At 34.9% G+C, this 27,741-nt stretch overlaps 2 protein-coding genes across 4 annotated transcripts; both read left to right on the forward strand.

The window, feature by feature from the left end:
* The first annotated feature begins 1,506 nt into the window (after nucleotides 1–1,506).
* Nucleotides 1,507–1,830, forward strand: LOC142173673 (uncharacterized). Its single transcript, XM_075239290.1, has one exon. It carries the CDS (start codon nucleotides 1,507–1,509, stop codon nucleotides 1,828–1,830), a length of 324 nt encoding a protein of 107 aa, XP_075095391.1.
* Nucleotides 1,831–15,100: 13,270 nt separating this feature from the next.
* On the forward strand, nucleotides 15,101–18,782 carry LOC107768483 (putative serine/threonine-protein kinase WNK9). 3 transcript variants are annotated; one of them, XM_016587610.2, is made up of 7 exons: nucleotides 15,101–15,437; nucleotides 15,568–15,605; nucleotides 15,833–16,060; nucleotides 16,176–16,396; nucleotides 16,551–16,708; nucleotides 16,791–17,250; nucleotides 17,340–18,782. In XM_016587610.2, the coding sequence occupies exons 1-7, from the start codon at nucleotides 15,363–15,365 to the stop codon at nucleotides 18,419–18,421; spliced, it is 2,262 nt and encodes a 753-aa protein (XP_016443096.1). In that variant the 5' UTR covers nucleotides 15,101–15,362; the 3' UTR covers nucleotides 18,422–18,782. The 3 variants fall into 3 exon arrangements, with proteins under 3 accessions (XP_016443096.1, XP_016443097.1, XP_016443098.1); XM_016587611.2 differs by having other exon boundaries at nucleotides 15,119–15,437; nucleotides 15,573–15,605; XM_016587612.2 differs by lacking the exon at nucleotides 15,568–15,605 and having other exon boundaries at nucleotides 15,301–15,437.
* The last annotated feature ends 8,959 nt before the right edge of the window (nucleotides 18,783–27,741 follow it).

Consider the following 27,741-nt stretch of genomic DNA (forward strand, 5'->3'; position numbering starts at 1 on the left):
GTACAATAAAAGCAAAGAAAGTTTAAAACGGAAATTAGTGATAAGATCAAAGAAAAGGTCTCCAAACAATTAAAAATTGGTGTGATTCGGGTGGTCCGATACACCACGTGGTTGGCTAATGTAGTCCCAGTGCCAAAGAAAGATGGGAAAACCCGAGTATGTGTTGATTATCGGGATTTGAACAAAGCAAGTCCCAAGGACAACTTTCCACCGCCAAACATTCATATTCTTGTTGACAACTGTGCCAAACATGAGATACAGTCTTTCGTGGATTGTTATGCTGGGTATCACCAGGTTCTGATGGATGAGGACGACGCAGAAAAGACGGCTTTTACCACACCGTGGGGCACTTATTGTTACAGAGTCATGCTATTCGGTTTGAAAAATACCGGGGCAACTTACATGAGAGCCATGACTGCCATCTTCCATGACATGATGCATCAGGAAATTGAGGTGTATGTGGATGATGTGATCATTAAATCCAGAACACAAGAAGGCCATGTGCAAGATCTGAGAAAGTTCTTTGAGCGTCTGCGCAGGTATGATTTGAAATTGAATCCAACCAAATGTGCATTCGGAGTTCCATCTGGGAAACTTCTGGGGTTTATAGTCATCCGGAGGGGTATTGAGTTAGATCCGACAAAGATAAAGTCCATTCGGGATTTGCCACCTCTGAGAACTAAGAAAGAGGTCATGAGTCTGCTAGGGAGATTGAATTACATCAGCAGGTTCATTGCTCAGCTTACTACCACGTGTGATCCTATATTTAAGTTGCTGAAGAAAGATGCAGTGATCAAATGGACAGATGAATGTCAAGAGGCTTTTGATAAGATCAAAGAATATCTGTCAAATCCGCCAGTGTTGGTTCCACCCGAGCCAGGAAGACCTTTGTTCTTGTATCTAACAGTCTTGGAAAATTCCTTTGGGTGTGTCCTGGGGCAACATGATGTGACCGGGAAGAGAGAGAAGACCATATACTACTTGAGCAAGAAGTTTACCATTTATGAAGCCAAGTATACTTTGTTGGAAAGAACTTGTTGCGCCCTAACTTGGGTCGCCCAGAAGCTCAGACATTATCTTTTGGCCTACACCACATATCTCATAACTAGAATGGATCCTCTGAAGTACATATTCCAGAAACCAATGCCCACGGGAAGGTTAGCAAAATGGCAAATCCTGCTCACTGAGTTCGACATTGTCTATGTCACCCATACAGCGATGAAAGCTCAAGCCTTGGCAGATCATCTAGCTGAGAACCCGGTTGATGATGAATACTAACCCCTAAGTACTTACTTTCCGGACAAGGAAGTAAATTCAGTTGAAGTAATTCCAGAAGACACCAATTCTTGGAAAATGTTCTTTGATAGAGCTGTAAATGCAAAAGGTGTCGGGATTGGGGCAATTTTGGTTTCACCCACCGGTCAGCACTACCCGGCCACAGCCCGGCTTCGGTTCTTCTGTACCAACAACACCGCTGAGTATGAAGCCTGTATTATGGGCATGAATATGGCAGTTGATCTGGATGTGGAAGAATTATTAATCATGGGAGATTCAGATTTGATCATTCGACAAGCCCAAGGTGAATGGGAAACTCGAGATATCAAGTTTATCCCATATAGGCAACATGTGGAAGATCTTAGCAAACGATTCAAGTCCGTCAAGTTCAAGTATATTCCTCGATTCCACAACGAGTTAGCTGATGCATTAGCTACTTTGGCCTCAATGTTGCCGTATCCGGGCAATGTCCATATTGACCCACTGGAAATCCAAATTCGAGAGAGGCATGGTTATTGTAATACAATTGAAATAGAACCAGATGTTCAGCCATGATATCATGATATCAAAAGGTTTATGAAAATAAAGAAATATCCCGAACATGCTAGTGGAGACCAAAAGAGAACCATTAGAAGGCTTGCCAGCGGTTTCTTCTTGAGCGGAGAAATCTTGTACAAAAGAACTCCAGATCTAAATCTCTTGAGGTGTGTAGATACCCTAGAAGCTGAAAAGATCATGAACGAAGTGCATTCGGGAGTATGTGGACCTCACATGAACGGATATGTCCTTGCAAAGAAAATCCTTCGGGCAGGTTATTACTGGATGACCATGGAAAAGGATTGCTTCAGTTTTGTCCGGAAGTGTCATCAGTGTCAGATACACGGTGACCGGATTCATGCACCGCCTTTAGAGTTACATCCTATGTCAGCACCTTGATCGTTCGTTGCTTGGGGTATGGATGTCATTGGGCCAATCGAGCCAAAAGCTTCAAATGGGCACAGATTCATCTTGGTTGCCATTGATTATTTCACAAAGTGGGTTGAAGCAGTCACTTTTAAAGCCGTCACCAAGAAAGCGGTGGTGGACTTCGTGCATTCCAACATTATTTGTCGTTTTGGTATTCCTAAAACTATCATTACAGACAATGCTACAAATCTGAACAGCCACTTGATGAGGGAGGTATGCGAACAATTTAAGATTACGCATCGTAATTCTACCCCTTATCGGCCCAAAGCTAATGGCGTTGTTGAAGATACAAACAAGAATATCAAGAAGATCCTCAAGAAAATGATTCAAAGTTCTAGACAGTGGCATGAAAAGCTGCCTTTTGCATTATTGGGATATCGCACAACCGTGCGCACATCAGTTGGTGCTACGCCTTACTTATTGGTTTATGGCACTGAAGCCGTAATACCTGCAGAATTTGAAATTCCCTCTCTTCGAATCATTGTTGAAGCCGAGATCGAGGATGATGAATGGATCAAGGACCGATTGGAAAAATTAACTTTGATTGATGAAAAGCGATTGGCCGCAGTTTGCCACGGGCAGTTGTACCAACAAAGAATGGCCTGTGCCTACAACAAAAAAGTGCGACCCAGGAAATTCGAAGTGAGGCAACTCGTTCTGAGACGTATTCTCCCGCATCATGAGGAAGCAAAAGGAAAATTTGCTCCAAATTGGAAAGGTCCGTACATTATAAGAAAACTGTTGTCGAAAGGAGCATTGTACTTGGGAGACATTAAAGGAAATGACCCCGAAATAGCTGTCAATGCAGATGCAGTCAAGAGGTATTATGTTTGACCTTTTTTTTTTGTTTCTTTGATCACCCTCTTTGGAACCTGGAAGTTACTACGAAAAAAAGAGAAAAAAAACAAAGTTTCTTGAACTACGTTTGACTTGATTCCGAAAGGATACGTAGGCAGCCTCTCTCTGGGGTTCAGTGACACCAAAATAAAAATCCAAATTCCCTCAAAAGTGAAACCGGGGCAGATGTTATAATGGTTTGGCGATGGTTTTTGTCTGAAAGGTTCCAAAGTTGTAATTCAATCCAAATCCTTTTCAAGTCCTTCCGATCAATCTACAAAGAGATTCAAAATGGGAGGATACAGTTACTCGGATCTGATACAACAAAATAAGAGAAATAAAATGAGAGAGTCTTATTGGTGAAAACCTCACGCGCATCATAAGGCAATGGTAAGCAGAGAAATTCGAAAATGAGAGAGTCTTGTTAGTGAAAACTCACAAAGAGCACTATAAGGCGATGGTGAGAAGAGAAATGAGAGAGGCCAGCTGGTAAAAACCCGCAAAGGGCGCCACTAATCGAAAAGAGAATCCTCACAGTCACTGGCATCGACACAGTCCTAGGCAAAGTTTCTCAGTCTCAAAGCAAGAGTTGTGATGAATTTCTGAGAGTTGGACAATTTACACAGATCAGGCATCTAGTCCAAGAGGCATGTCATATTTATTGAAGTCTATATACACTCCAGATAAGTCCTTCTTTCTTTTCCCTGAAAGGGATACCTCTTGTCTAAATTCATTTGTCTATTCCATTGTTTGCTTTTCTTTGAATCCTTTTCGGTTTAACTCTGTTATGAAACTAAGACAAAGAAGGGAAGGCAGGACTAATTTACAGGGTTTTCACTTGATACAAGCCAATATGCAAAAGAAAAGGCACCCAATCTCGGCAAGGGCATCAAGTTGACTCCAACTGTCCATGTTGGCCGATGTTTCGAAATCAAAAACTATTGAAAGAGGAAATTCAAAGTCAAATGCCCACAAGGGCAAAATAAAAGTTGAAAAAGTTAAGTCCCACGTGACTAACCATCATGGCAAAATTCGAAAAAGCCAGAGGTTCTCCGAGGTTAGAAATGCAATCGATATTCAGGAAACAACCAGTTGCAACTGAAAGGACCGAGACCAAGTGACTGAAACAATCAAGGCCACAAAACCAACCACCGTTTTAAACTGACAAATTATTTTTTATTTGAAAAAAAAATAGGGAAACAGGTGCAATCCAAAAGCAACCTTGCAAGAAGCAGGTGCAACCAAAACGAAATTACGCAAAGGCTAGAAATAGTTTTGCAGCAACTACTGCAAAAGGGAAGTCTTCTCCAAACTCTTTCTCGCATCTTACTCATTATCTTAAAAAAATATATATGAAATTAAAAAGAAAGAAAAAAAATCATAGTAGTATACGGTCTCCAATCCCTAGCTGTGTTTTCTAACATAGGGTCTCCACTCCCTAGTTGATAATTTTTAGACATAGGGTCTCCACTCCCTAGTCTCTTTTCCAACATAGGGTCTCCAATCCTTAGTTGATGATTTTTAGGCATAGGGTCTCCATTCCCTAGTCACTTTTCCAACATAGGGTCTCCACTCTCTAGTTGATTTTATTTTTAGACATAGGGTCTCCACTCCCTAGTCGTCTTTTCCAACATAGGGTCTCCACTCCCTAGTTGATTTTATTTTAGACATAGGGTCTCCACTCTCTAGTCGCTTTACCAACATAGAGTATCCACTCCCTAGTTGATTGATATTTTAGACATAGGGTCTCCACTCCCTAGTCTCTTTTCCAACATAGGGTCTCCACTCCCTAGTTGATAATTTTCCAACATAGGGTATCCACTCCCTAGTTGATGATGTTTTTAGATATAGGGTCTTCACTCCCTAGTCTCTTTTCCAACATAGGGTCTCCACTCCCTAGTTGATGATTTTCCAACATAGGGTCTCCACTCCCTAGTTGATGATATTTTAGACATAGGGTCTCCACTCCCTAGTCTCTTTTCCAACATAGGGTCTCCACTCCCTAGTTGATGATTTTCCAACATAGGGTCTCCACTCCCTAGTTGATGATATTTTAGACATAAGGTCTCCACTCCCTAGTTTCTTTTCAAACATAGGGTCTCCACTCCCTAGTTGATGATTTTTCAACATAGGATCCTCACTCCCTAGTTGATGATTTTTAGATATAGAGTCTCCACTCCCTAGTCTATTTTCCAACATAGGGTCTCAACTCCCTAGTTGATGTTTTTAGACATAGGGTCTCCACTCCCTAATCTGCTTTTCCAACATAGGGTCTCCACTCCCTAGTTGATGATTATTTTAGACATAGGGTCTCCACTCCCTAGTCGTCTTTTCCAACATAGGGTCTCCACTCCCTAGTTGATTTTATTTTTGACATAGGGTCTCCACTACCTAGTCGCTTTTTCCAACATAGGGTCTCCACTCCCTAGTTGATTTGATCTTAAATGCAGGGTACACCATTCCCCGATATCTTTGCCAATATAGGGTATCCCATTCCCTGGCCACATTTTCCCAACATAAGGTACACCAATCCTTAGTTGAGACATCTTTTTGACAATAAAAGAACACAATCCAAAAAAAAAAATGACATTTTCAGGGTACACCACTCCCGACCTTTTATTGCTTTCAATAAAGAAGTAGTTTAGAATTTTGTTACAATAACTCACGAAATTTTCCTAGTGCAAACTGGGGCAGAAAAATTTCGTTCGATTGTTTGTTTTGGTGTCTGAGTAGGTTTTACCTCGAGGCACAGGGTTCGAGATGACCAAAAGAAGAAGTCTCAATTCAGAATAAAATAAAAGAAAAAAAATAAGTGAATCCAAAAGGCAAAAGCAATTGAAAAGATGTGGAATTCTAAGACATGACTGAAGCCATGAACATTGGAATTCCGGTTTGATTAGAAGAAGCTATAGAACAATGAACTAGAACCTACAGCTAGTGAGCATCAAGGTTTAGATCAGAGTTTGCATGAAGAACCATTCAAGACTCAAGATCAAGTTTCTAAAGACTTATGGATAGGAATCTTGTAACTCATAATTGATAGGCTTGTTTAGTTTTTATTTTTATTTTTGATATAATAGCAGGACTGCGGATCGGAGCCTCGACGGAACCTCACTCGACTCCTCAACTCATCATTCCACCATTCTCCTAGAACTACACGTGACCTGATTCCCCTATAACCCGGGATATGTAGGCTGTCCAAAACCAGGACTCGGTTGCACTCTATCTTTTATTTCTTTTCCTTTTGAATAATGGTTTGGTCAAAAATTAGTCACGTGGCTCACCTAGTCTTTGCCTGAAAACTCTTCATGTTTCCAAGCAAAGAAGGGCAGCTGTGAGCACCTAATTTTCGACTATATTTGAATTTTTATCACCTTCTACTATGTAAATATTTTCAGAATTTAATATATATATATTTTTTAGCTTTGTTACACTTATACATATACATATATATATAGAAAAAATTATTAATAATTTAAAAGGTAAATTATTACTATTAGTATTATTTTTATTATTATTTTTATCTTTATTTTTAAATAAAATGAATTAAAAACCGAAAATAAATAAAATTTATTATTTTTATTTTAAAAAAACAAATTTCGGATGGGAATTAAAAAATAGGAAAAGTAGAAATATAAAATTAAAAAGTAAAAGTAAAAGTAGGTAGAAATTGTTTAATAAAAAAAATTAAAAGAAAGTGGAAAATTTAAAAAATAAAAGTAAAAGAATGTAAAAATTTAAAAAATAAAAAGTAAAATAAAGTTGGAATTAAAAAATAAAAGAAAGAGTATCTGATTTTTTTTTTTAAAAAAGTAAAAGTAAGTGGGAAATAAAAAAAAAAGTGGGAAATAAAAAAAGAAAAGTAAAAAAGTGGGATTTTAAATATATTAAAATTAAAAAAAAAGTGAGAAATTAAAAAATAAAACTAAAGGAAAGTGGGGAATTATTTTTTTAAAAAAAAACAAAAATGGGAAGTGAAAATTCTTTTTAATTAAAAATAAAAAATAAAAAATAAAAATCTGAAATTTTCAAAAATAAATTTCTATAAATAGAAGAGAAATGTGATGAAAAAGAGGGAGAGAGAAAGGAAAAAATAGGGAGGAAGGAATTGAGAAAAAATTATTTTCTTCTTTTAGGATAAGGAAATTTCTACTCGTGTCATTCTTTCTTCGGCTTTCTTTCAAAAAATCCAGCAATTCATCACCTAAACTCCAGCCCCGAATCAACTGGAAACCAAGCTAAAAAGCACCACAAAAACGAGCCGAAAACCCAGTGAAACAGTCCTCTTTTGTATAAAAAATAACAGCTCCAAAGTTGAGTCGTCGAGTTCGAGCTCCATTTGTCGATTTTGGTCGAGGCTCCATTTACATCCTTGTCCATTCTCCGAACTTCAAAACAGTCTTGTAAAGGTCCATTTATCTCATCATTGTTTTATTAAGATATTATGCTTGAATATATAATTTGATCTTATTTAGATTCATGAAGATTGAAATATTTTTTTTTGTATTAATTGTTAGGTCTCATTAGCTTTTGTTAAATTTTGCTACTTTCTTGATGATTAACATGAAGATTTATAAAAAAAAATAATTTTTGGGCACGTAGTGAATGTTTGAACTTTGGGGATAAAATCTATGTCTGCTAGTTGAAATTGAAAAATGAGGTTTGGATTTAAAAAAAAAATAATGATTGGGCCCGGTGGTTGGGTTGTACTTAATGAAACATGTACTACTGCAATCGACTAATTGATAAGGGAGTAGCTTGATAAACTAGTATCTGGGCATACTCATTAATTGGCTTTAAAGGGCAAATTATACAACGATCCAATTTAATTTATCTTGTCCAAAATAGTTTCTGTGAGGCCCAATTTAGTAAGAGCAAAAGCTGACCCATTTTCCACAATTGATTTCCATAGCTCTTGACCTTACACAGATCTCAAACCCGTAAGGAAAAATAAATCATGAACACGTACTAGTTGCTTTAGGCGCGATTAATAAATCATCATGACTATGGGTATGGTTCCTATGGCATGGTCACGATACGTAAACCCCAACTCAAGTGCGCGTTTCACGCGACTTGACTTCAACTTCGAATAATAATAAAAATAAATATGTTGTAAATCGCGGGTGCATTTCACGTGACGTGATTCGCAATATGTACAAAAACAAATGAGCTTGCGACATCGCGACTTGTTCAAATAAGTTCCATAAATATTAAAAAGCGGTAAAAGACAAAAATGCACAATAGGTTTAAAACATGTAATAAATCAGATAATTACGCTAAGTATTAATTATTAAGTGACCGTGCTAAAACCACGTAACTTAGGAGTGCCTCACACCTTCTCCCAGGTTAACAGAATTCCTTACCCGATCTTCTGTGTTCGCGGACCAAAAATAAGAGTCAAATTTTCTCGATTTGGGATTCTAAAATAAACCGGTGACTTGGGACACCATAAATTATTTCAAGTGGCGACTCTGAATAAATAAATAATCCAATTTCGAATAATGTCACTTAAATTGAAAAAACTCCCTATCCCCTCGGAAAAAAGGAGGTGTGACAGTTGTAATGTTACGTCCTAGTATGAACCTAGATTGAACAGTAATTTGCCTTCGATCGTACCATTGGTTCGAACCCAATCGTAAATGAAGAACAAAACAGTTAAGTAAGAACTTTTGCAGTAGCTAGAAAGCGGAAAATAAATTTGTATTCCCTTTATTCGCGTGTTACAATGTCCCTCAAAAGAAAAAACCTCCTCTTTATATAGTAGGAGAGTTTTTCCCTAGTACAAGTCTAAAACAGATAAAAATCTTCGTTTCTCGTTAATTACTGATCTGTAACCGACATCGAGCGAAATTCGGCCCTTGATATCCGATCAAGTACGAATATAACGGCCCTTTATCCGTCGTGTGTAACTGTTTACCATGTTTTTCGAGGTTTTAGAACTCGTTCTGGGTCCAGGGAGCGTCACTTTATCACGCCCAGTGATGAACACATCGTTATTCTATCGTGGGTCTCGATACGAAAGGTTCCCGACCTCGATTTCAGTCTCGTGCGTCCATGCCTTTCTTCCATTTTCTTCACTGGAAAATCGGGATATGCTCTATCCCCTATTTTACCCGTATACACAATTAAAATAAATAATTAGGCTTTAAATAATAAATAAAGAATTTTATTTGGTTTAGGTGTACTCGGATAAAAGCATATATACTAAAGCACTTTGTTATAACGGAATAAGATAGTTTATTTATAGGTGAAAAGGAAAAAAGAATTTTATTAAATTTTTATAGCGTTTGAAACAACCAAAAATAAAAGAACGATAATACCAATCACTGGACTAGCTAGTAATACATGTGAAAAAATAAGAAATTTTCCAAGGGCAATTATAGTGTTTAACATGCAATTTACTTGATATATATTTCCTGCCGTTAAATATTTACAAATAAAAACACATCCGAAATATACTTCACACAAAGTTCAAATACGAAATCAGCATTTGTAGATATAAATGGACTTGATCTAAATAAAGAAAGAAAGTTCTACTACGTATTATGGCCAAATTTAAGGGGAAATTAAACTGTTGGAATGATGTCCAAGTTCATCTTATTTACACTTTGAGGCATCCAATGCACTCCATGTTAGGTTGGCTCCACTTTCTAAATAACTTCATTTGTAGTTTTCTTAGTTATATGGTACGGTATTCACGGAATCAATTGCAGTTTGTCAAATAATTGAAGTACGAAAACGAAAAACAAAGTAATTTAAGATTTTTTTAAGGCACTATAATCTTGATTACTTAAAAGTTGGTTAGAGTTTAATACTTCTTGGCTGGTTCTTTGTCTCTTCCATGAAAGACATGATGTGTTATCGATATGCCAAGGCAAAACCAAGAACTTAAGAAAAGCTATGAATTGAAACGCAAAACATTTACTATGATTTATTTCCCTTTAAAGTTCGAATCTAGTGGAACTGGTTACAAACTAAGTTAATTTTTTTTTTTACCTTTCTTCATAGAAAAGTAAATTGATTACCTTTTTTTTTGCAAATATATTTATAGTTTTTGTCGAAGTTTTCGCGCCTCAACCTATAGTGTGTCTGTCTCCTATAGTGTGTCTGTCTCTAGACGAAAGGTTAGTATTTTTCTACCATTAGTTAGAAATTTCAAGATCACCCCATGAAAATAAAGAACTTTTTGATTAAGATCACTTCTACCCAATTCGAATTGAGATTAATTCAATCTAGTGAACTTTGGATGATTAAAGCAAAAAAGTATCATGAATACTTTCTTTTCACACGCATGCGCACACAGATTCACCTATATACATACGATTTGCAGGAAGTCTTTTAGCTTCTAATTTTTTTTATAAATTATGATATTTTTTCAAAATATTACCCCATTTATTAGAATGTATATTATCTCCCAATATGAAATTTGTTTATGCGAATTCAGATTTAATCTTACCCTAAAATAAAAATAAAAATAAAAATAAATATAAATGAATGACCCTACACAAACAAGTTGGCCATCCCATGTTTTGTCTTAGAGAGAGCACTGCCATATTCAAACACACACCAATACATGTGGAATTGAAGTCTTCATTATCATTATTGTGCCCTAACTACCTCTATCTTACATGTGAGAGGTCCAATTTTGCATGCTTTTTATTGACATTGTTCATGTGCAGTCCCTATTTAAATAATAAAAACTATTGCTCTCATTTGTCTCCCTTGTTTTAATTTCTACTACCATCATTTCCCCCCTTTTTAGTAAAAAATCAACTCGCGTACACACATGCACTCACATTTATCAACTTACTATTTATAAACGTAAGTACACTTACCATTTCAATATGGCCTTGTCGTTAACCATTTTAGTCTAATCATAATCAATTCATTTTTGCCAACAAGATCTTAGTTCATCTATAGATATTGTAGACATTCAGATCTTTTAGCTTGTGTCAATACAAATTTTGGCAACATTATGACTTCAAAAAATAGTGGCCCAAATGAATGCTACTGACTCTATAAAGTTCAATTAATTATTTGATAAGTATAATTACCAAGGATTAAATCATGAACACAACTTTGTTTGGGTATATTCATCTACTTGGGCTTTATATTCAGCCGAAGGACAAGGGAAAATCAGAAATAACCTGATTTACAACTGGTAATTGAAAAATAGCCACAATTTCAAAACTAATCGAAATTTAACCATTTTTTTATGTAAAAATAAAATCTAAACAAAAATACCCTTAAAATCAGGAAAAATTCCAGCATAATAAGTTGAAGTTCGAATATTTTACATATGAGATTCTAGCATAATGTGTTGAAATTTTATAATGTGCTAGAGTTCCACTATAATAAACTGAAAGTTTATACATAGGAGCTCCACAATCTAGCATTTATGCTGAAACTTTTTGTGTTTCAGGTAGGATATTTTTGTCCATATTTTATCTCTGCATAAAATAATGGCTATTTTCAATGACTTTGCAAATGTTGACCATTTTTCGATTGCTAGTTCAAAAATTAGCTAGTTCATGCTATTTTTACGAAGGACTATTTGATCGCTAATTGGTCCTGTAACTTAGCCTATCTCAAGTGTCAAGTGACAAGCAGGGACAAAGCTAGGGGGTCGAAAAGGTAATTCAGAATCTCTTTCGTCAAAAAATTATATTGTGGATAGTAGGTAAACTGTTGTATCGTATTATATATTAAATGTTTGAATTTCTTAAATTTTTGTTTTTACTTTTTTTTTTAATTCCGTTGATGAATATCTTGACACGGCCACTAATGACAAGCCAATGTCCAGTCAAATTAAAAATCAACCAAAGCTTTTCAAGTGTTTAATTGACAAGTTTCGACCAATAAAGTACTGTTTCATCACATGTTCAGTTTGATTGGTCTAATGACTCAAGCGAGTAAAATCAAGTAAAAGAGTAATCCACAATGTGATGGTCTATCATCCACAGATAGAAATAGGATCACCCATAAACCAAAGGACATATTTGTTATTATTTTAATTTGCTTATCTTTCAAATTTCAGAGATTAAATTTTTGTTTATGTATTTTCATTAGTTATTTATTTGGGTTAGAAAAACTAGAAACCTTAAATTCTAGGAAATAAACGACCATATTTTATCTTTGTTAAAAAATAAATGGTGGAAGTTAAACAAGAATATCCTTTCATTCGTTGATTAAGAGATAGATTACGAGAAACGTTCTTCAGTACATGCCTGTCTACCAATATATAAACAGTTTAATATGGCCAGGCAAGTTTAGTGCTGTTCTTATAAGAAAAATTGGCTTCTACCTGTCACTTTCCAGATAAATAACAACTAACTTATTCATTAAAATCCAAATATTTAAAAAAGCGATCCACAAAAGGCAATGCTTATCAACTTAGTATTTGCATACTTTTGGTCAAAACTCATAAAGCATGCTTGATGCCTTTTGCCTGTTTATTTGTCAAGTTTACTAAAAGAAATCCAGCCTCTATCTAAAGATATACATTTATTTAGTAATTACTTTAATTTCAAGAAATATTGATTAATAAGCTACTAATATATGATGACGGGAGTACCAAATCCAGAAAAAAGAGTTGGTATGTGATATGTTTCACAAGCTAATTAAATTAGGATAATCGGGTAAGTGGATTCTCAAAACTAAATGGTTATACCATCCAAGAATCCCCGAAGGAAGGAGCCCGTCATTATCAACAAGGGTCATAATGGAATAATAAGTATTCCTTCATCTTTAACTAAAAATCTTGAATTCGAATATTAAGTTTGAAATCTCCTTAATTAAGAAAGCATTTTACCTCATTATAGAATTTTTCGACACAAATTTCAGTTTAATAGTTCCAATGAAAATACTGAATACCGGGGAAAAAGTAAAATCAAAATCAATTACCAAAAGAAGTTGAGAAGATACATGGAAAGTAGAGTACTTGGGGGCAAAATTAGGTAATGTAGAAAAAGGGGGTGGGGAAAAGAAGGGAAAGTGCAAAAACCGTACCAAATTCCGTACGCAAAAAACAAGTGGAAGCGTGTTGGCACGTTAGCATTAGTTTGTAAAATGCAAAAACGCTACGTTAATCAAAGCCATGCAAATGTTGCATTATGCAATTTGGTCCGCTCTCTTGACGCAACTTTTTTATTTTCACTGGGTCCTTTTCTTTCATTGTTATTATCATCATCTCTTTTCTTTTCTGTTTTTTTTTCTCCTTTCTTTTTCTTTTCCTATTTTAAGTCTTTCAACTAATTTTAATAGGGTCTTTTATTAATCTTAAACTGAATATTTATCATCTTTTTTAACTTGATGTTAACTAGTTCTTCTATTTTTCCTCATTTTATATGAAGGTTTTTGATTAAAATATAGAATTTTAAAAATAAATTTTTAACGCATAAACTAAATGTATATAATATACTAAAAAAATTTAAAAAATGGAATCGATGGAGTAATGCTTTATACACACAGATTTACATGTTTATATTATGTTTGAAATGTTATTGGTATGGCAGATTTTTCTTTTTCTTTTTGGTCAAAGAAAAAGAATAGCGATGGAGAAAGTCAGAAAACTAAGCTCAATACTAATCAGCAAAACAGGAAATGTCAATTTGAGGTGCATTATAATGTAATAAGAATAGACTTGTTTAACATGTAAAAATAGCACCGGTTATCCAGTTTTCAAACTGGACATTCAAAAATAACTAGCGTTTACCAAGTTATTGAAAAATAACCATTATTTTGCTGTAACAGAGACCGGTCCAACATAATATATTGGAGTTCGGTGCACATGTGTATGAACTTTCAGGATATTATGCTGGAACTCCAACACGCGGAAAGTTCCAGCATAATATACTGGAGATTCGAGAACCTCTGCATGAACTTCCAACATATTATACTGGAACTGGAACGGTATACTTTGCTGGAACTCTAATATATTATGGTGGAGTTCTAGTATACTTATGATTATGATGGAGTTCCAGTATACTTATGTTGGAACTTCAGTATAATATGTTGGAGTTCCAGTATACTTATGCTGGAACTCCAGTATAATATACTGGAGTATTTTTCGGATTTTGAATAGTATTTTCGTTCAGATTTATCTTTACATGAAAAGTGGCTAAATTTTGATTACTTTTGAAAGTGTGGCTATTTTTGAATGACCACTTGTAACTTTTTGAATTTCTCCCGTTTAACATTGTCAAATAATTATGTTAGTTAAAGAATTGACAACAAAAAATATGCTAATTTTCATAATTTTTAAAATGTTACATGAATCTAAAAAAGTTCATATTATCATATACATACTTGGAAATGTTTAAATTAGGTACTTGGAAATTTCATAATTTCATAAAACAGACACAACTGATTAAGTACTGATTGTACTCAATATTTAGATATCTAGAGACGCCTGCAAATTCTCCTCTTTTCTTTTTTTTCGTTTTAAGCATCATTAGGCAGTTAAGAGGAAAATAAATTACTATTTTATGAATCGAGAAAGTAACCAGAATTGTTTCGAACTCGATATATAAAGTATCGAACTCTAAATAAGTTGTTAATCACTACACCTTAAACCCTTCGTATTTTCTTAAGAGAATCTATAAATAAATATTACTCACAATTTTGGTCCCTCTCTTATATCTTATTCGTACTTTCCAGACTTAATTTGTGCAATAAACAGAGCATTCATTTATCAGATTAGTTTAATCTTAATTAAAACTAAGTAATTGACACTAATGTTTTATAGTAGTACACTTCATATGTCATGCCATCTGAGAAAATGTCATGCACAAGTTCGTAGGCACTCTCACAAACTAATTACTGTAATAATTAAACTTGATAAAATCTTTGACTATATTACCTCTTTTTTCTATTTCCCCTTTTCTTGTTCTTTTGTTTAGCTGGCTTGCTTTTTTCATACAGTTTGATGATTTCTCTATTGATAAGAAGCAAGAGATGCACTAATCTCCCTACCCAAAAGCCAACTTTCTTTTTTTCCTCTTAATTTTGTGTTGAGTCACGTTTATTGTGGATACCCTTCAAGAAGTGTGGTTCCTTCAATAAAAACTCACTTTCCCATATTTTTATATCTCTCTGTCAAGAAAAGCTCCAAAACAAAAAGAAGAGTTTGCAGCTGCAAATACAGATATATTTTCTGAAGAAAAGATTTTGATTTTTATCTTTTTCTCCTTTCCACTGTCCTCACCAAAAAGACACAATCTTGGCAGCTAAATAGAGCAAATAGAGGGGAAAAATTGCAAAACTAGATTCATTTCTGGAAAAGCATGAATGGTCTTTCACATACAGAACCAGATTTTTCTGAATTTGTTGAAGTTGATCCAACTGGTAGATATGGCAGAGTATGTCCTCTCTCTACCCCCCCCCCCCCAAAACCTACTTCAAAAAGAACAATACTCACCGTCAGCTTTTTAACTCCATTTAAGTTTTGAGGTTGATGTTTTATTCCTTTTTCTGCTTTATTTGATGCAGTACAGTGAAATTCTTGGAAAAGGAGCTTCTAAGACTGTGTATGAATCAAAATTCATCTCTTTTTTTTCTTGTAAAAATTTGGTATTTATTAGATCTACTATTAGACACCCATTTCGATATTTAGTGCAAATGTTGCAGCTTTACTGTGGTGTTATATAAATGGGGTGTTCAAAGATTTTTGCTTTTTCCATTTTTTGGGATAAAGGCTGTATTTTTTTAGGTGGATCAATTTGATTTGATTGGTTTCTATAAAATGATTATGCAGTTATAGAGCATTTGATGAATATGAAGGTATTGAAGTTGCTTGGAACCAAGTCAAGCTCTATGATTTCTTACAAAGTCCTGAAGATCTTGAGAGGCTCTACTGTGAAATTCATTTGCTCAAGACTTTGAAGCACAAAAATATTATGAAGTTCTATACTTCTTGGGTAGATCCTTCTAATAGGAACATCAATTTTGTTACTGAAATGTTCACTTCTGGAACTCTTAGACAGTGAGTTTTTAATCCTCATTCCATTCTAATTGTCATTTGATATATTTCTGTTGCTAAACCTGGATCTCCTTCACCAGCCACTAGTTCTTGATTTTTGTTTGTTGGGGTTTGGTAGGTATAGGCTGAAACATAAAAGAGTCAACATTAGAGCAGTAAAGCGGTGGTGCAGACAGATCTTGAATGGACTTCTCTATCTTCATAGTCATGATCCCCCTGTAATCCATAGAGATCTTAAGTGTGATAACATTTTTATCAATGGAAACCAAGGGGAAGTTAAAATTGGAGATCTTGGGCTTGCTGCTATTCTGCGAAAATCGCATGCTGCTCATTGTGTCGGTACGATTCTTACTGATTTTAGTCCCCTTAATATGTTTTTAGTCTCCTGTTCTTTTCTTTTGATGTTTGGAATGTGTGATCAAACTTGTGAGTATTTGTGCTACAATTTGGAAAATGGTTTGTGTTCATATATTTCTGTGGTTGTAACTATCAGGAACGCCTGAGTTCATGGCACCAGAAGTATATGAGGAGGAATACAATGAATTAGTTGACATATATTCTTTTGGGATGTGCATATTAGAAATGGTTACTTTTGAATACCCTTATAGTGAGTGCACTCATCCTGCTCAGATTTACAAGAAAGTGATCTCGGTAAGTACTTATCTCTCATACATCCCATTGTCCTTGCCCGTCTATGCTGTGCTCATTCCAATTGATTTTTCAATTTTTTTAGGGGAAAAAACCAGACTCGTTGTACAAAGTGAAGGATCCTGAGATACGTCAATTTGTTGAAAAATGCTTGGCTACCGTGTCTCTAAGGCTCTCAGCAAGAGAGCTTCTGGATGACCCTTTTCTCCGAATTGATGATATTGAATCGGATTTAAGACCTATAGAGTCCAAGAGAGAACTAGATTATATGAACCCGCTACTAAGGCAGCCTATTCTAGGACTAGATTATGAAGGAAAATCTTTTGGTAATGGCTCCTATAGTGGATACTGCAATGATTATGGTTTCGATGATCTAAATGAATGGGCATCTGATCCAAATGAATATGAGCAAACTGGAATTGAACTTTTCGAGTATAATGAGGATGAGCACGACGAACATTCTGCAGATTTGGATATAACTATTAAAGGGAAGAGAAGAGAAGATGGTAGCATATTTTTAAGACTCAGAATTGCAGACAAAGAAGGTAAGCAGCCGCCATATTTTATTTCCTTGAACTGATTGTTTATGCTTATCATTAGCTGAAAATTGGGTTCTGGATTCGTTTTTTTGCAGGCCGTATCAGGAATATTTATTTCCCATTTGATATTGAATATGATACCGCATTAACTGTTGCAACTGAAATGGTGTCCGAATTGGATATAACTGATCAAGATGTTACAAAAATAGCCGATATGATTGATGGTGAGATTTCCAAATTAGAACCCGACTGGAGGCCAGGGCCAGGAATAGAAGAAACCCCTCGCTTTGCAAATTCTAACTTATGTCGTAACTGTTCATCCAACAATTCCTCTATTGGTTCGTTCATGAATTTCCTGTCCAAAAATCCAGCTTCTCAGAGTTTGCAGTGCAACGGATGTGCTGCTACACATGGTCGATTTGAAGAGGTTACATATCATTCAAACAGCCCTCGGCCTATTATTTCGACGTGTTCTGATGATCCAGCATCATCTAGCCATATTAATGGTGTTCATTACAACTTGTTCAAAATGAATGGTTTCCATCACACAGAGATGTGGGATCGGCATGAAAGTTTTGAATGCAGTTCAGTGGGATCCGAGGAGAGTCATTCCCTTGAAGACGGTGAGAAATTGTATCCTGACCCTTCAACAGAAGATCAGAAAGAGGCTGGATCAAAGAGTGACCTGACATCAGGTGCAAAAATTTTAGGCAGATCGTTGTCAAATCCCCGTTCTTTAGGTGAAATTCCTGCATCATCATATGAAACTTCAGAGTATGAGCACGAAATTGAGCGGGAAATGAGATGGCTCAAAGCAAACTACCAGATACAACTGAGGGAGCTAAAAGATCAACACTTAGGACTTCCACCGAAAGCTTCAAAACCTCCTACAGGCTCCTCTAAAAGGAAAAAGAAAGCAAAGAATAGGAAATCATGTCTTGAAACACTACTCAAATCTTCCGATTGTGATAAGAACTTGAGCTCAGAATCGAATGGACTTGTCAATAAAAGCTGCCCCAGCTCGGTAACCCCAAGGGCCCGAATATGTGAGGCGATTAAAGGTTCCCCAAATGTCAAGGACATGGTTAGTACTGCAAAGAGTTTCTTCACCAAAACATTGCTTCCAAATTCACTTCACAGAACAACATCCTTACCAGTTGATGCTGTTAATATATAGCTGTTGTAAGAAACTCCATTTTTCTTGTTTCTTAAGTTGTTTCATACTATTGAAGAGGCTGTAAAATTGTCTTTGTTATATATGAGGTTAGTTTATGAGGCATCCCATTTCACCCTACTATTCTCTTTCCCTTGTTAAATCTCCTTCCCCCCCATTTTCATTTTGGGGTTTGCCTATAAAATATTCTTGAATAGAGAAAATATGAATGATAGTGAGGTGTGACACATGAATTATGAGACAATGTAATTATTGAGGCTTTAGAGGGTCTTCCTCAAGTGGGAATTCAACCCTTTCTTGATGTACATGACTTTGTTGGAATTTTTTTGAGTTGTATGTACAATAATAACATTATCCTTTTGCCTTAAAATTGCCAAAAGAAGTGCATCTATTTGTCTCTTGTGATTGGTGCCTTTATTTTAAGTTGAAAGAGTAAGTTGAAGTGCATTATTTTCTGAAAGAGCTGACTTGATGATATAGATGCAAGTGATGAACTGACTAGTATTTTTTAGTGTGTCAGTTATTTGCTGGCCAATGAGAGCTTTTATTGAGAATTCTTACGTTACATATTGCACCCTCAACTTTGATATTTCATGTCAATGATAGAAAGTTGGTTTTTCAAAAGTGAAATTATTGGTCTATGTCCCACCCTCAATGCAGTGCAACATGCCTCATCCAACCAAAATCTATTCACAATCTGGCTTTTCTCATACATGGTCCAGAAGGGATAACTTCAATAAAATTCGGTCCACTATATGTTTGGTTGACCCTAGCTCAGTTGATACCAGCCAATTTTAGATCTACAAGCTCAGGCACCCACAAAATAAAGGAATTCAATAGAATTTTTTTTCTTCAAAAAAACATTCTTGTCTAATTCAAAAGGTGGAAGTAAAAAATGACATTTAAGTTAATAAAAACGTGTGAGTCACCCGAAAAGGGGGTGAGATCTGTGGATATTCTCTCTGACAATCATGAATGATTGATGAGTCTTTGAACACTCAGGTTGTTCTTGGATACAGTGAAAATGTTAGACAAGAATCTTAGTAAAAATGTTATTTTTGTATGCTTGTAATAGGACCAGATTCTTTCTATAAAGTCAATGTATTTTTTACAAATGAATATTTCATGTCCCCTATCATTGTGTCTCTTTCTATTTATAGGGAACATGTTTCTAGAAACCCTAATAGTACAGGTGCAGAGAATATCCACTAGAATATTCTCTTTTGTGTCTTATTTTAAAACTAGTTGTTATAACTCCGTCTAAGATGCTCGACCTCGACCTTGAACTTCGATGACTTCACGATCTTGATCTTTGTTGACTCTTCGACCGCACCCTTCATCGCTTTGAGGCTGCTACAACTTGGGGCAAATCTTTGTGGAGACCTTCCTCATAGCACGTGGCAGCCCAATGAAGGCTATCATGGTGCTAACATGGCTTGCCTATATCAAAGATATTTTTTTGGCTCATACAATAATTTGATCATATTGTACACTAACCTTCAGATATATATACCTATCTATAGGTGTAAAACCATTGTGATTGAAAGTGTTAAATGAGAACGTTATAGACTGAAAATCACACCCAAGGAAGTTATTTCGAAACATCTACAAACTCTTAAAATCCATGCACACCTAACAAAAAAATAGGGTACTACAAAAGATTATATAAGCGATATCAACTAGCTGATTAAGGTTTTGTCATGTTAGTATATTTACTCGAAATACAATGTTCACTAGGAGTCTTAGTCTTGAGAGAGCCCTGTACATCAACAGAAGATATAGCAAACTTCTAGTGTTAGAAAAGCTAAAATTTTATAATATTAGACTAATGTTATGAAAATAATTATTGTGGCTGTCTATTTATTACTCCGCTATAGATAATCTTCCTGAAGAAGATTATCCATTTAGTACTCGGTTGAAGTTTATCTACAAGCAGCTGATGCAGTCAGGTTGCAAGCAGCTCAATAAAATGATTTGCAGCAGCTTCTTATTAAACAAGCAGGTTGCAAGCAGCTCATGCAGACAGCTTACAAGCAGCTAAAGAAAAGCCTTGCAGCTGCTTCCTGAAAAGCCTCGCAACTGCTTCCTTTCTTCTATAAATAGAGGAGTTTTCAGTTCATTATGTACATAAGTTTGAAGTTTGAATAGTATATCAGTTTCTCTCTATACTTGTCTTTACTTTACAAACTTTATTTTATAACACGTTATCAGTACGAGACTCTGCCATCTCGAGAAAATACTTTGAAAGTATCAGAGGTACGAACTTTCTTTTTCTAAATAATGTCAAATCTTTCTAAACTTGAATTTGTAGCCCTCGATATATCGGGCAAAAGCTACATGTCTTGGGTGCTTGTTGCCGAAATTCATCTTGATGCGATGGGTCTGGCAGACACCATCAAAGATAAAAATCGGGCATCAAACCAAGACCGTGCCAAAGCAATGATATTCATACGCCATCACCTTGATGAGGGGCTGAAAATGGAATATCTTACTGTTAAAGATACAGCCATGCTGTGGAATAATCTGAAAGATAGACATGACCACCTGAAGATGGTCGTTCTTCCACAGGCACGTTATGATTGGACTCATCTAAGGCTATAAGATTTTAAATCTATCAGTGAATATAATTCTGTTATGTTCAGAATTATTTTTCAATTGAAACTATGTGGTGATAATATTACTGATCATGATATGTTGGAGAAAACTTTCACCACTTTTCATGCCTCGAATATGCTCCTGCAGCAGCAATATCGAGAGATAGGATTCAAAAAGTATTCTGAACTTATCTCACATCTTCTTGTAGCCGAGCAACATAATGGGCTATTAATGAAAAACCATGAAAGTCGACTTATTGGTTCTTGTTCATTCCCTGAAGTGAATGAGACGAACTTCCACCAAGCTAAGCGTGGAAGAGGACGTGGCTCCAGTCGTGGTCATGGACGTGGTCGGGGAGGAAACTCTAATCGTGGTAATAATAATGCACCAAAGAACCCTCCTCACCACCAGCAGTGGAAAAGGAAGAAACAAAAGCATGAAGCGGTGCAAGCAGCAAAGCCAGAAAATACATGCTATAGATGTGGAGGAAAAGGGCACTGGTCACGTACATGTCGTACGCCAAAGCACCTGGTTGAGTCGTATCAAGCCTCCCTAAAGAAGACAGAGAAAAATGTTGAAGTAAATTTTATTTCTGAAGATAATTTAGACTTCATGTATTTGGATGTAGCTGATTACTTTGCACTCCTAGAAGGAGAAACAAGTCATGTGATCGGTAGTGAATATGTAGAAATATAAATATTTTAATTTTGGTTGTTTGTAGTAGATAGTATGGTTATGTAATTATTGTACATAAATAAAAGTTATGCTTTGACAATGATGTTTACTATAATATATTTTATTTATGCATTTTGAAGAATATGGATAATTCTCAAATTATGTTTGGATCAAAGACCAATCATGAAGATATTTGTATAATTGATAGTGGAACAACCCATGCCATATTCAAGGATCAGAAATACATTCCCTATTTGCATAAGGAAAAAGCAAATGTTTCAATAATTTCTGGTAATATAAGTTTGATTGAAGGCTCCAGAAGAGACATTATATTTCTGTCTAAGGGACAAAACTTATTATCGATAATGCATTGTTCTCCTCCAAGTCCCGAAGAAACTTATTGAGTTTTATAGATATCCGCCGAAATGGATATCATATTGAGACAATAGATGAAATGAACGTGGAATATCTTTGTATTACAAAGAATATTTCTCGTCAGAAATGCATTGTAGAAAAGTTACCAACTTTATCTTCTGACTTATACTATTCAAAAATTAGTACAGCTGAAGCATACTCTATCGTAAACCAGAAGTTTGCGGATTCAAATACTTTTGTGCTTTGGCATGGCCGTTTGGGCCATCCTTGATCAATAATAATGAGATGAATTACTGAAAATTCGAGTGGGCATCCATTAAAGAACCTAAAGATTCTTACAAATAATGAATTTTCTTGTGATGCTTGTTATCAAGGCAAAATGATCACTAGACCATCACCAATGAAGGTTGGCATTGAATCCGCTACCTTTTTAGAACGTATACATGGGATATATGTGGACCTATTCACCCACCAAGTGGATTATTTAAATATTTTATGGTCCTAATAGATGCGTCTTCAAGATGGTCTCATGTGTGCCTACTATCATCTCGCAATCTAGCGTTTGTAAAGTTATTAGCCCAAATAATCGATTAAGGGCACAATTCCCAGATTATACTATAAAGGCTATTCGCCTTGATAATGCTGGAGAATTCTCATCTCAAGCTTTTGATGATTATTGTCTATCAGTTGGGATAAAAGTTAAACATCCTATAGCTTATGTCCATACTCAAAATGGCCTTGCAGAGTCATTTATTAAACACCTGCAGTTGATAGCAAGACCACTACTTATGAAAAAAAATTGCCCACTACTGTTTTGGGTCATGCTATCTTACATGCAGCATCACTTATCCGTCTCAGACCGATACATTATAATAAATATTCTCCGTCATAATTAGTTTTTGGTCATGAACCAAATATTGCCCATCTACGAATTTTTGGATGTGTTGTATATGTGTCAGTAGCACCATCACAGCACAGTAAGATGGGCTCGCAGAGAAGGTTAGGAACATATGTTGGGTTTGAATCACACTCTATTATTCGCTATCTTGAACCATTGACGGAAGATTTATTTACTGCTCGATTTGCATATTGTCGATTTGATGAAACAAATTTTCCACAATTAGGGGGAGAGAAAAAGGAAATCAAAAGAGAAATTGTGTGGAAAGTTTTATCATTATCTTACTTTGATCCACGTACCCCTATATGTAATCAGGAGGTCCAGAAGATCATTTATTTACAGAACATAGCAAATAAAATGCCAGACGCATTTGCTGATTTGAAAAGGATAACTAAGTCATATATCCCTGTAGAGAATGTGCCTATCTGAATTGATGTCCCAGCAGGGCCATCTACTAGCATGAGAGCTAGTGAACCTAAAGCACGCCTGAAGCGTGATAGGCCTTTGGGTTCTAAGGATCGAAATCCTAGAAAAAGAAAATCGACAAATGATCAAAATGATATTATGAAGGGATCTCCTGAAGAGACCCAAGATCTGATTAGTTCTGAGATTCCTGAAGAAATCAATGAACCCGAGACTCAAGTGAGTGAGGAACTTTTAATAAGTTCTACTAGTGATGGGATTAATTTAAATCAATCTGAAATAATGGTGGATAATATTTTTGCATATAATATTTCACTTAACATTATGTAAGATAGTGAGAATCTTGAACCCCGATCTGTCGAAGAATGTCGACAAAGATCCGATTGGTCAAAATAGCAAGAGTCAATTCAATCGAAATTGAAGTCACTTGCTAAAAGAGAGGTCTTTGGACCAGTAGTCCAAACACTTACTGGTATAAAGCCAGTTGGTCATAAATGGATTTTTGTGCGAAAAAAGAATGATAAAAATGAAGTTGAAAGATACAAGGCTCGCCTTGTTGCATAAGGATTCTTACAACAACCTGGAGTCGATTATAAAGAAACATATTCACCCGTTATGGATGCCATAACATTTCGATATCTCAGCAGTTTAGCCTTACATGAAAGGCTTGAAATACATCTAATGGATGTGGTTACAGCTTATCTATATGGGTCATTTGATAATGAAATTTACATGAAAATCCCTGAAGGATTTAAAATGCCTGAAGCATATTCAAAATCTCGAAAAATGTACTCAATCAGATTACAAAGATCTTTGTACGGTTTAAAGCAATCTGGGCGCATGTGGTATAATCGCCTCAGTTAATATTTACTGAAAGAGGGTTACATAAATGATTTTATTTGTCCATGTATTTTTATAAAGAAAATGGCTTCAGAATTTGTTATACTTGTTGTTTATGTTGATGACATAAATCTTGTTGGAACTCCAGAAGAGCTCCAAAAGGCAATTGAATATCTTAAGAAAGAATTTGAGATAAAAGATTTTGGAAAGACAAAACTTTGTCTTGGTCTGCAGATTGAACATTTAGCAGACGGGATCTTTATCCATCAATCTGTCTATACAGAAAGTGTCTTAAAACGTTTTTACATGGACAAAGCGCACTCATTGAGTACACCAATGATTTTTTGATCATTTGAAATGAATAAAGATTTGTTCCGACCTTCAGAAGAGGATGAGGAACTCATTGGTCCTGAAGTACCCTATCTCAGTGCAATTGGTGCACTAATGTATCTTGCTAATGCTACAAGGCCTGACATAGCATTTTTTGCTAATTTACTTGCAAGATATAGTTCTTCTCCTACACGGAGACATTGGAAGGGGATTAAACATATATTGCGATATTTAAAACTCTTGATATGGGTTTATTTTATTCTAACAAAGGTAGTGCAGATCTTGTTGGTTATGCAGATGCAGGTTATTTATCTGATCTCCATAAAGCTAGATCTCAAACCGGGTACGTGTTTACATGTGGAGGTACTATCATATCATGGCGCTCCACAAAGCAATATATTGTTGCTACTTCTTCAAATCATGCTGAAATAATAGGTATTCATGAAGCAAGTAGGGAATGCGTATGGTTGAGATCAATAATTCATTTTATTCGAGAAAAATATGATTTGGAATGTGAGAAAAGACTCACAATTTTATACGAAGACAATGATGCATGCATAGCCCAATTGAAGGGAGGATTTATAAAAGGAGATAGAACGAAGCACATTTCACTAAAATTATTCTACACACACGATCTTCAGAAAAATTGTGACACTGATGTGTAACAAATCCGTTCAAGTGACAATCCGGCAGATTTATTCACTAAATCTTTGCCAACTTCAACTTTTGAGAAGATGGTATACAAGATTGGAATGCGGAGACTCGAATATTTGAAACAAGGTTTTCATCAGGGGGAGTAAAATACGCGATGCACTCTTTTTTCCTTACTAAGGTTTTTAATGAAGCAACTAGAAATACGTATTACTAAATATGTGTACTCTTTTTCCTTCACCAGGATTTTTTCCACTGGGTTTTTCCTAGTATGGTTTTAACGAGGCACAATTCCTTTTAATGAACATCCAAGGGGGAGTGTTATGAAAATAATTATTATGGATGTCCATTTATTACTCCGCTATAGATAATCTTCGTGAAGAAGATTATCCATTTAGTACTCTGTTGAAGTTTATCTACAAGCAATTAATGCATGCAGGTTGCAAGCAGCTCAATGAAATGATTTGCAGCACTTTCTTATTAAACAGGCAGGTTGCAAGCAGCTCATGCAGACAGCTTACAAGCAGCTAAAGAAAAGCCTTGCAGCTGCTTCCTGAAAAGCCTCGCAGCTACTTCCTTTCTTCTATAAATAGAGGAGTTTTCAGTTCATTATGCACATAAGTTTGAAGTTTGAATAATATATCAGTTTCTCTCTATACTTGTCTTTACTTTACGGTATTTATTTTATAACAATTAAGACATAGTTAAATAAAGTAGCATAAAGGATAACCATTCATGCAGTCAATTCCACAGCTTGTAATTGTTATAGTATTTGGGCAAAAAGGAAAAAACTTTCGTGCTTGTGTTTTTCTTATCTTTGGACAGCAATGATGAGGTTGGACTATATACTTTGAGAAAGAATCTCAACTTAAATTGTTACGTACACATCTATTGAATTTTCTAAAATTGGACCTATTCCTAAGGTCTAAAGGCAAAAGCTAAAAAGATTCCATAGCCATATGGGCACTGGCCAAAATTTGTTGATCTATTCAGAATAGGCTGTCTCATTCAATAATTGTTGCCTTTTTTAGAGGTATCTTTCTAATCATTCTTCTCTCTTTTTTATTCTTCTGTTGAAATCAATACATTAAACTAACTATACCCCCACAAATTAAAATTTTCCTACCTGTAACACTGTATCACTGTCATAGTATCGTGATAATTCATTCGTGTATCTGTAACTAGTTTAAGATTTCAACCATCATAAATTTGAAAGAAAAAAAAATCATATGATAATTTATTTTTTTTATTTTACACTGAAATTTCTTGACAGGTATATTTGGTTATGCTTGTTGAATAGATTAAACGTCAATATTATGTGTAGTTATTTGGGCACCGGTTAAAATTTAGCTTTTTTGAGAAATTTGATGATGGACGTTATTATTGACATATTCTAGTTCATATTTCATTTTCACGACGTCATTAATAAATAGAAAATTTGCTCGAAGGATTTTATTTTTTGGAAAAAAGATGGTCTAGCTCCAGAAATGGAAATTTTCCATATATTAATCATGATCTTATGGTACCTTGGTTTATGTAATAGCTTCAAGGTTTTCAAATTTTCCAAAAACAATGAAAATAAGTTTTTCAGAATTAATTTTAAAAAGTATTTAAAGAGGGAAATCGCACGTGAGTCATCACTGTTGAATGTTGATTTCAAAGTTACGGTATACTTTATCTATGTAGAATTTCTTCTCCAAATTCGTCATCGGATCTCTTTATTAAAAACATATCATTCTCCTTCCTTTAACCTACACAATATCTAATTTACCCTTGTCATTTTCAAATCCTTCCTATATCTAATACTCTCTTTTTATTTTATATGTTATTTTTTATGGTTTACCTATAATTTAAATTATGTCATACTTTATTATAAATTATAATTTAAATTTATTAAAATTATAAATAGAATAATCCTTTTATAAAATTATCACAAGATCTAAATACTTTTATGATTCTTATATAGGTAAGTTCATTGCATAGGTATTAGAAAAGAGAAAAATATCATGATGATAAAAAAAAATAAAAAATAAAAATCAGAACGAGATAAATATTGATAATGTAGAAGTTAAAATAGACATTTAGAAAGTCAATTGAATAATGAGGGGGAGAATGATAATTGTTCAAAGTAGAGAAGGAAGTTTGATTTTTAAAGCAAAATTTGAGAGTGTAAATTATTTTTCACCCCTTTATTAAAGGATTTGACTGAAATATGTAAATTTATTGCTAAAATAATTACAGTGAATAAAATAATCTAGCAAAAATTTCTAGCGAAAGGAGTTCGTAAAATACAAATTTGATTAGTCTAAAGAGAAGTAGAAATCGTAAGGGTAGTTCTCTGCAGAGGCGAAACTACGCTTTGGTTATATTGTATATATAGATAAAATATCAGATTTTTGAGGTACATAACATATATTGAATATCTTCTGTCGGGATTTTTCATTACTACTTTCAAGTTTGAACACCTTTGAGAAAATTTCTGGCTTCGACACTACTTTGACCCATCACATAACAATAGGAAACAACGTAGCATGGC

Source organism: Nicotiana tabacum, chromosome 19 (genome assembly GCF_000715075.1).
Source record: "Nicotiana tabacum cultivar K326 chromosome 19, ASM71507v2, whole genome shotgun sequence".
NCBI classification, from domain to species: Eukaryota; Viridiplantae; Streptophyta; class Magnoliopsida; order Solanales; family Solanaceae; genus Nicotiana; species Nicotiana tabacum.

What these genes read in the sequence shown, in the direction of transcription:
- LOC142173673 (XM_075239290.1), top strand. Translation starts at nt 1,507, where the DNA reads ATGGCAGTTGATCTGGATGTGGAAGAATTATTAATCATGGGAGATTCA.
- LOC107768483 (XM_016587610.2), top strand. Translation starts at nt 15,363, where the DNA reads ATGAATGGTCTTTCACATACAGAACCAGATTTTTCTGAATTTGTTGAA. An exon ending in ACTTCTGGAACTCTTAGACA is followed by an intron (nt 16,061 to 16,175) that starts GTGAGTTTTTAA and finishes GGGGTTTGGTAG; the next exon opens with GTATAGGCTGAAACATAAAA. An exon ending in CAGAATTGCAGACAAAGAAG is followed by an intron (nt 17,251 to 17,339) that starts GTAAGCAGCCGC and finishes GTTTTTTTGCAG; the next exon opens with GCCGTATCAGGAATATTTAT.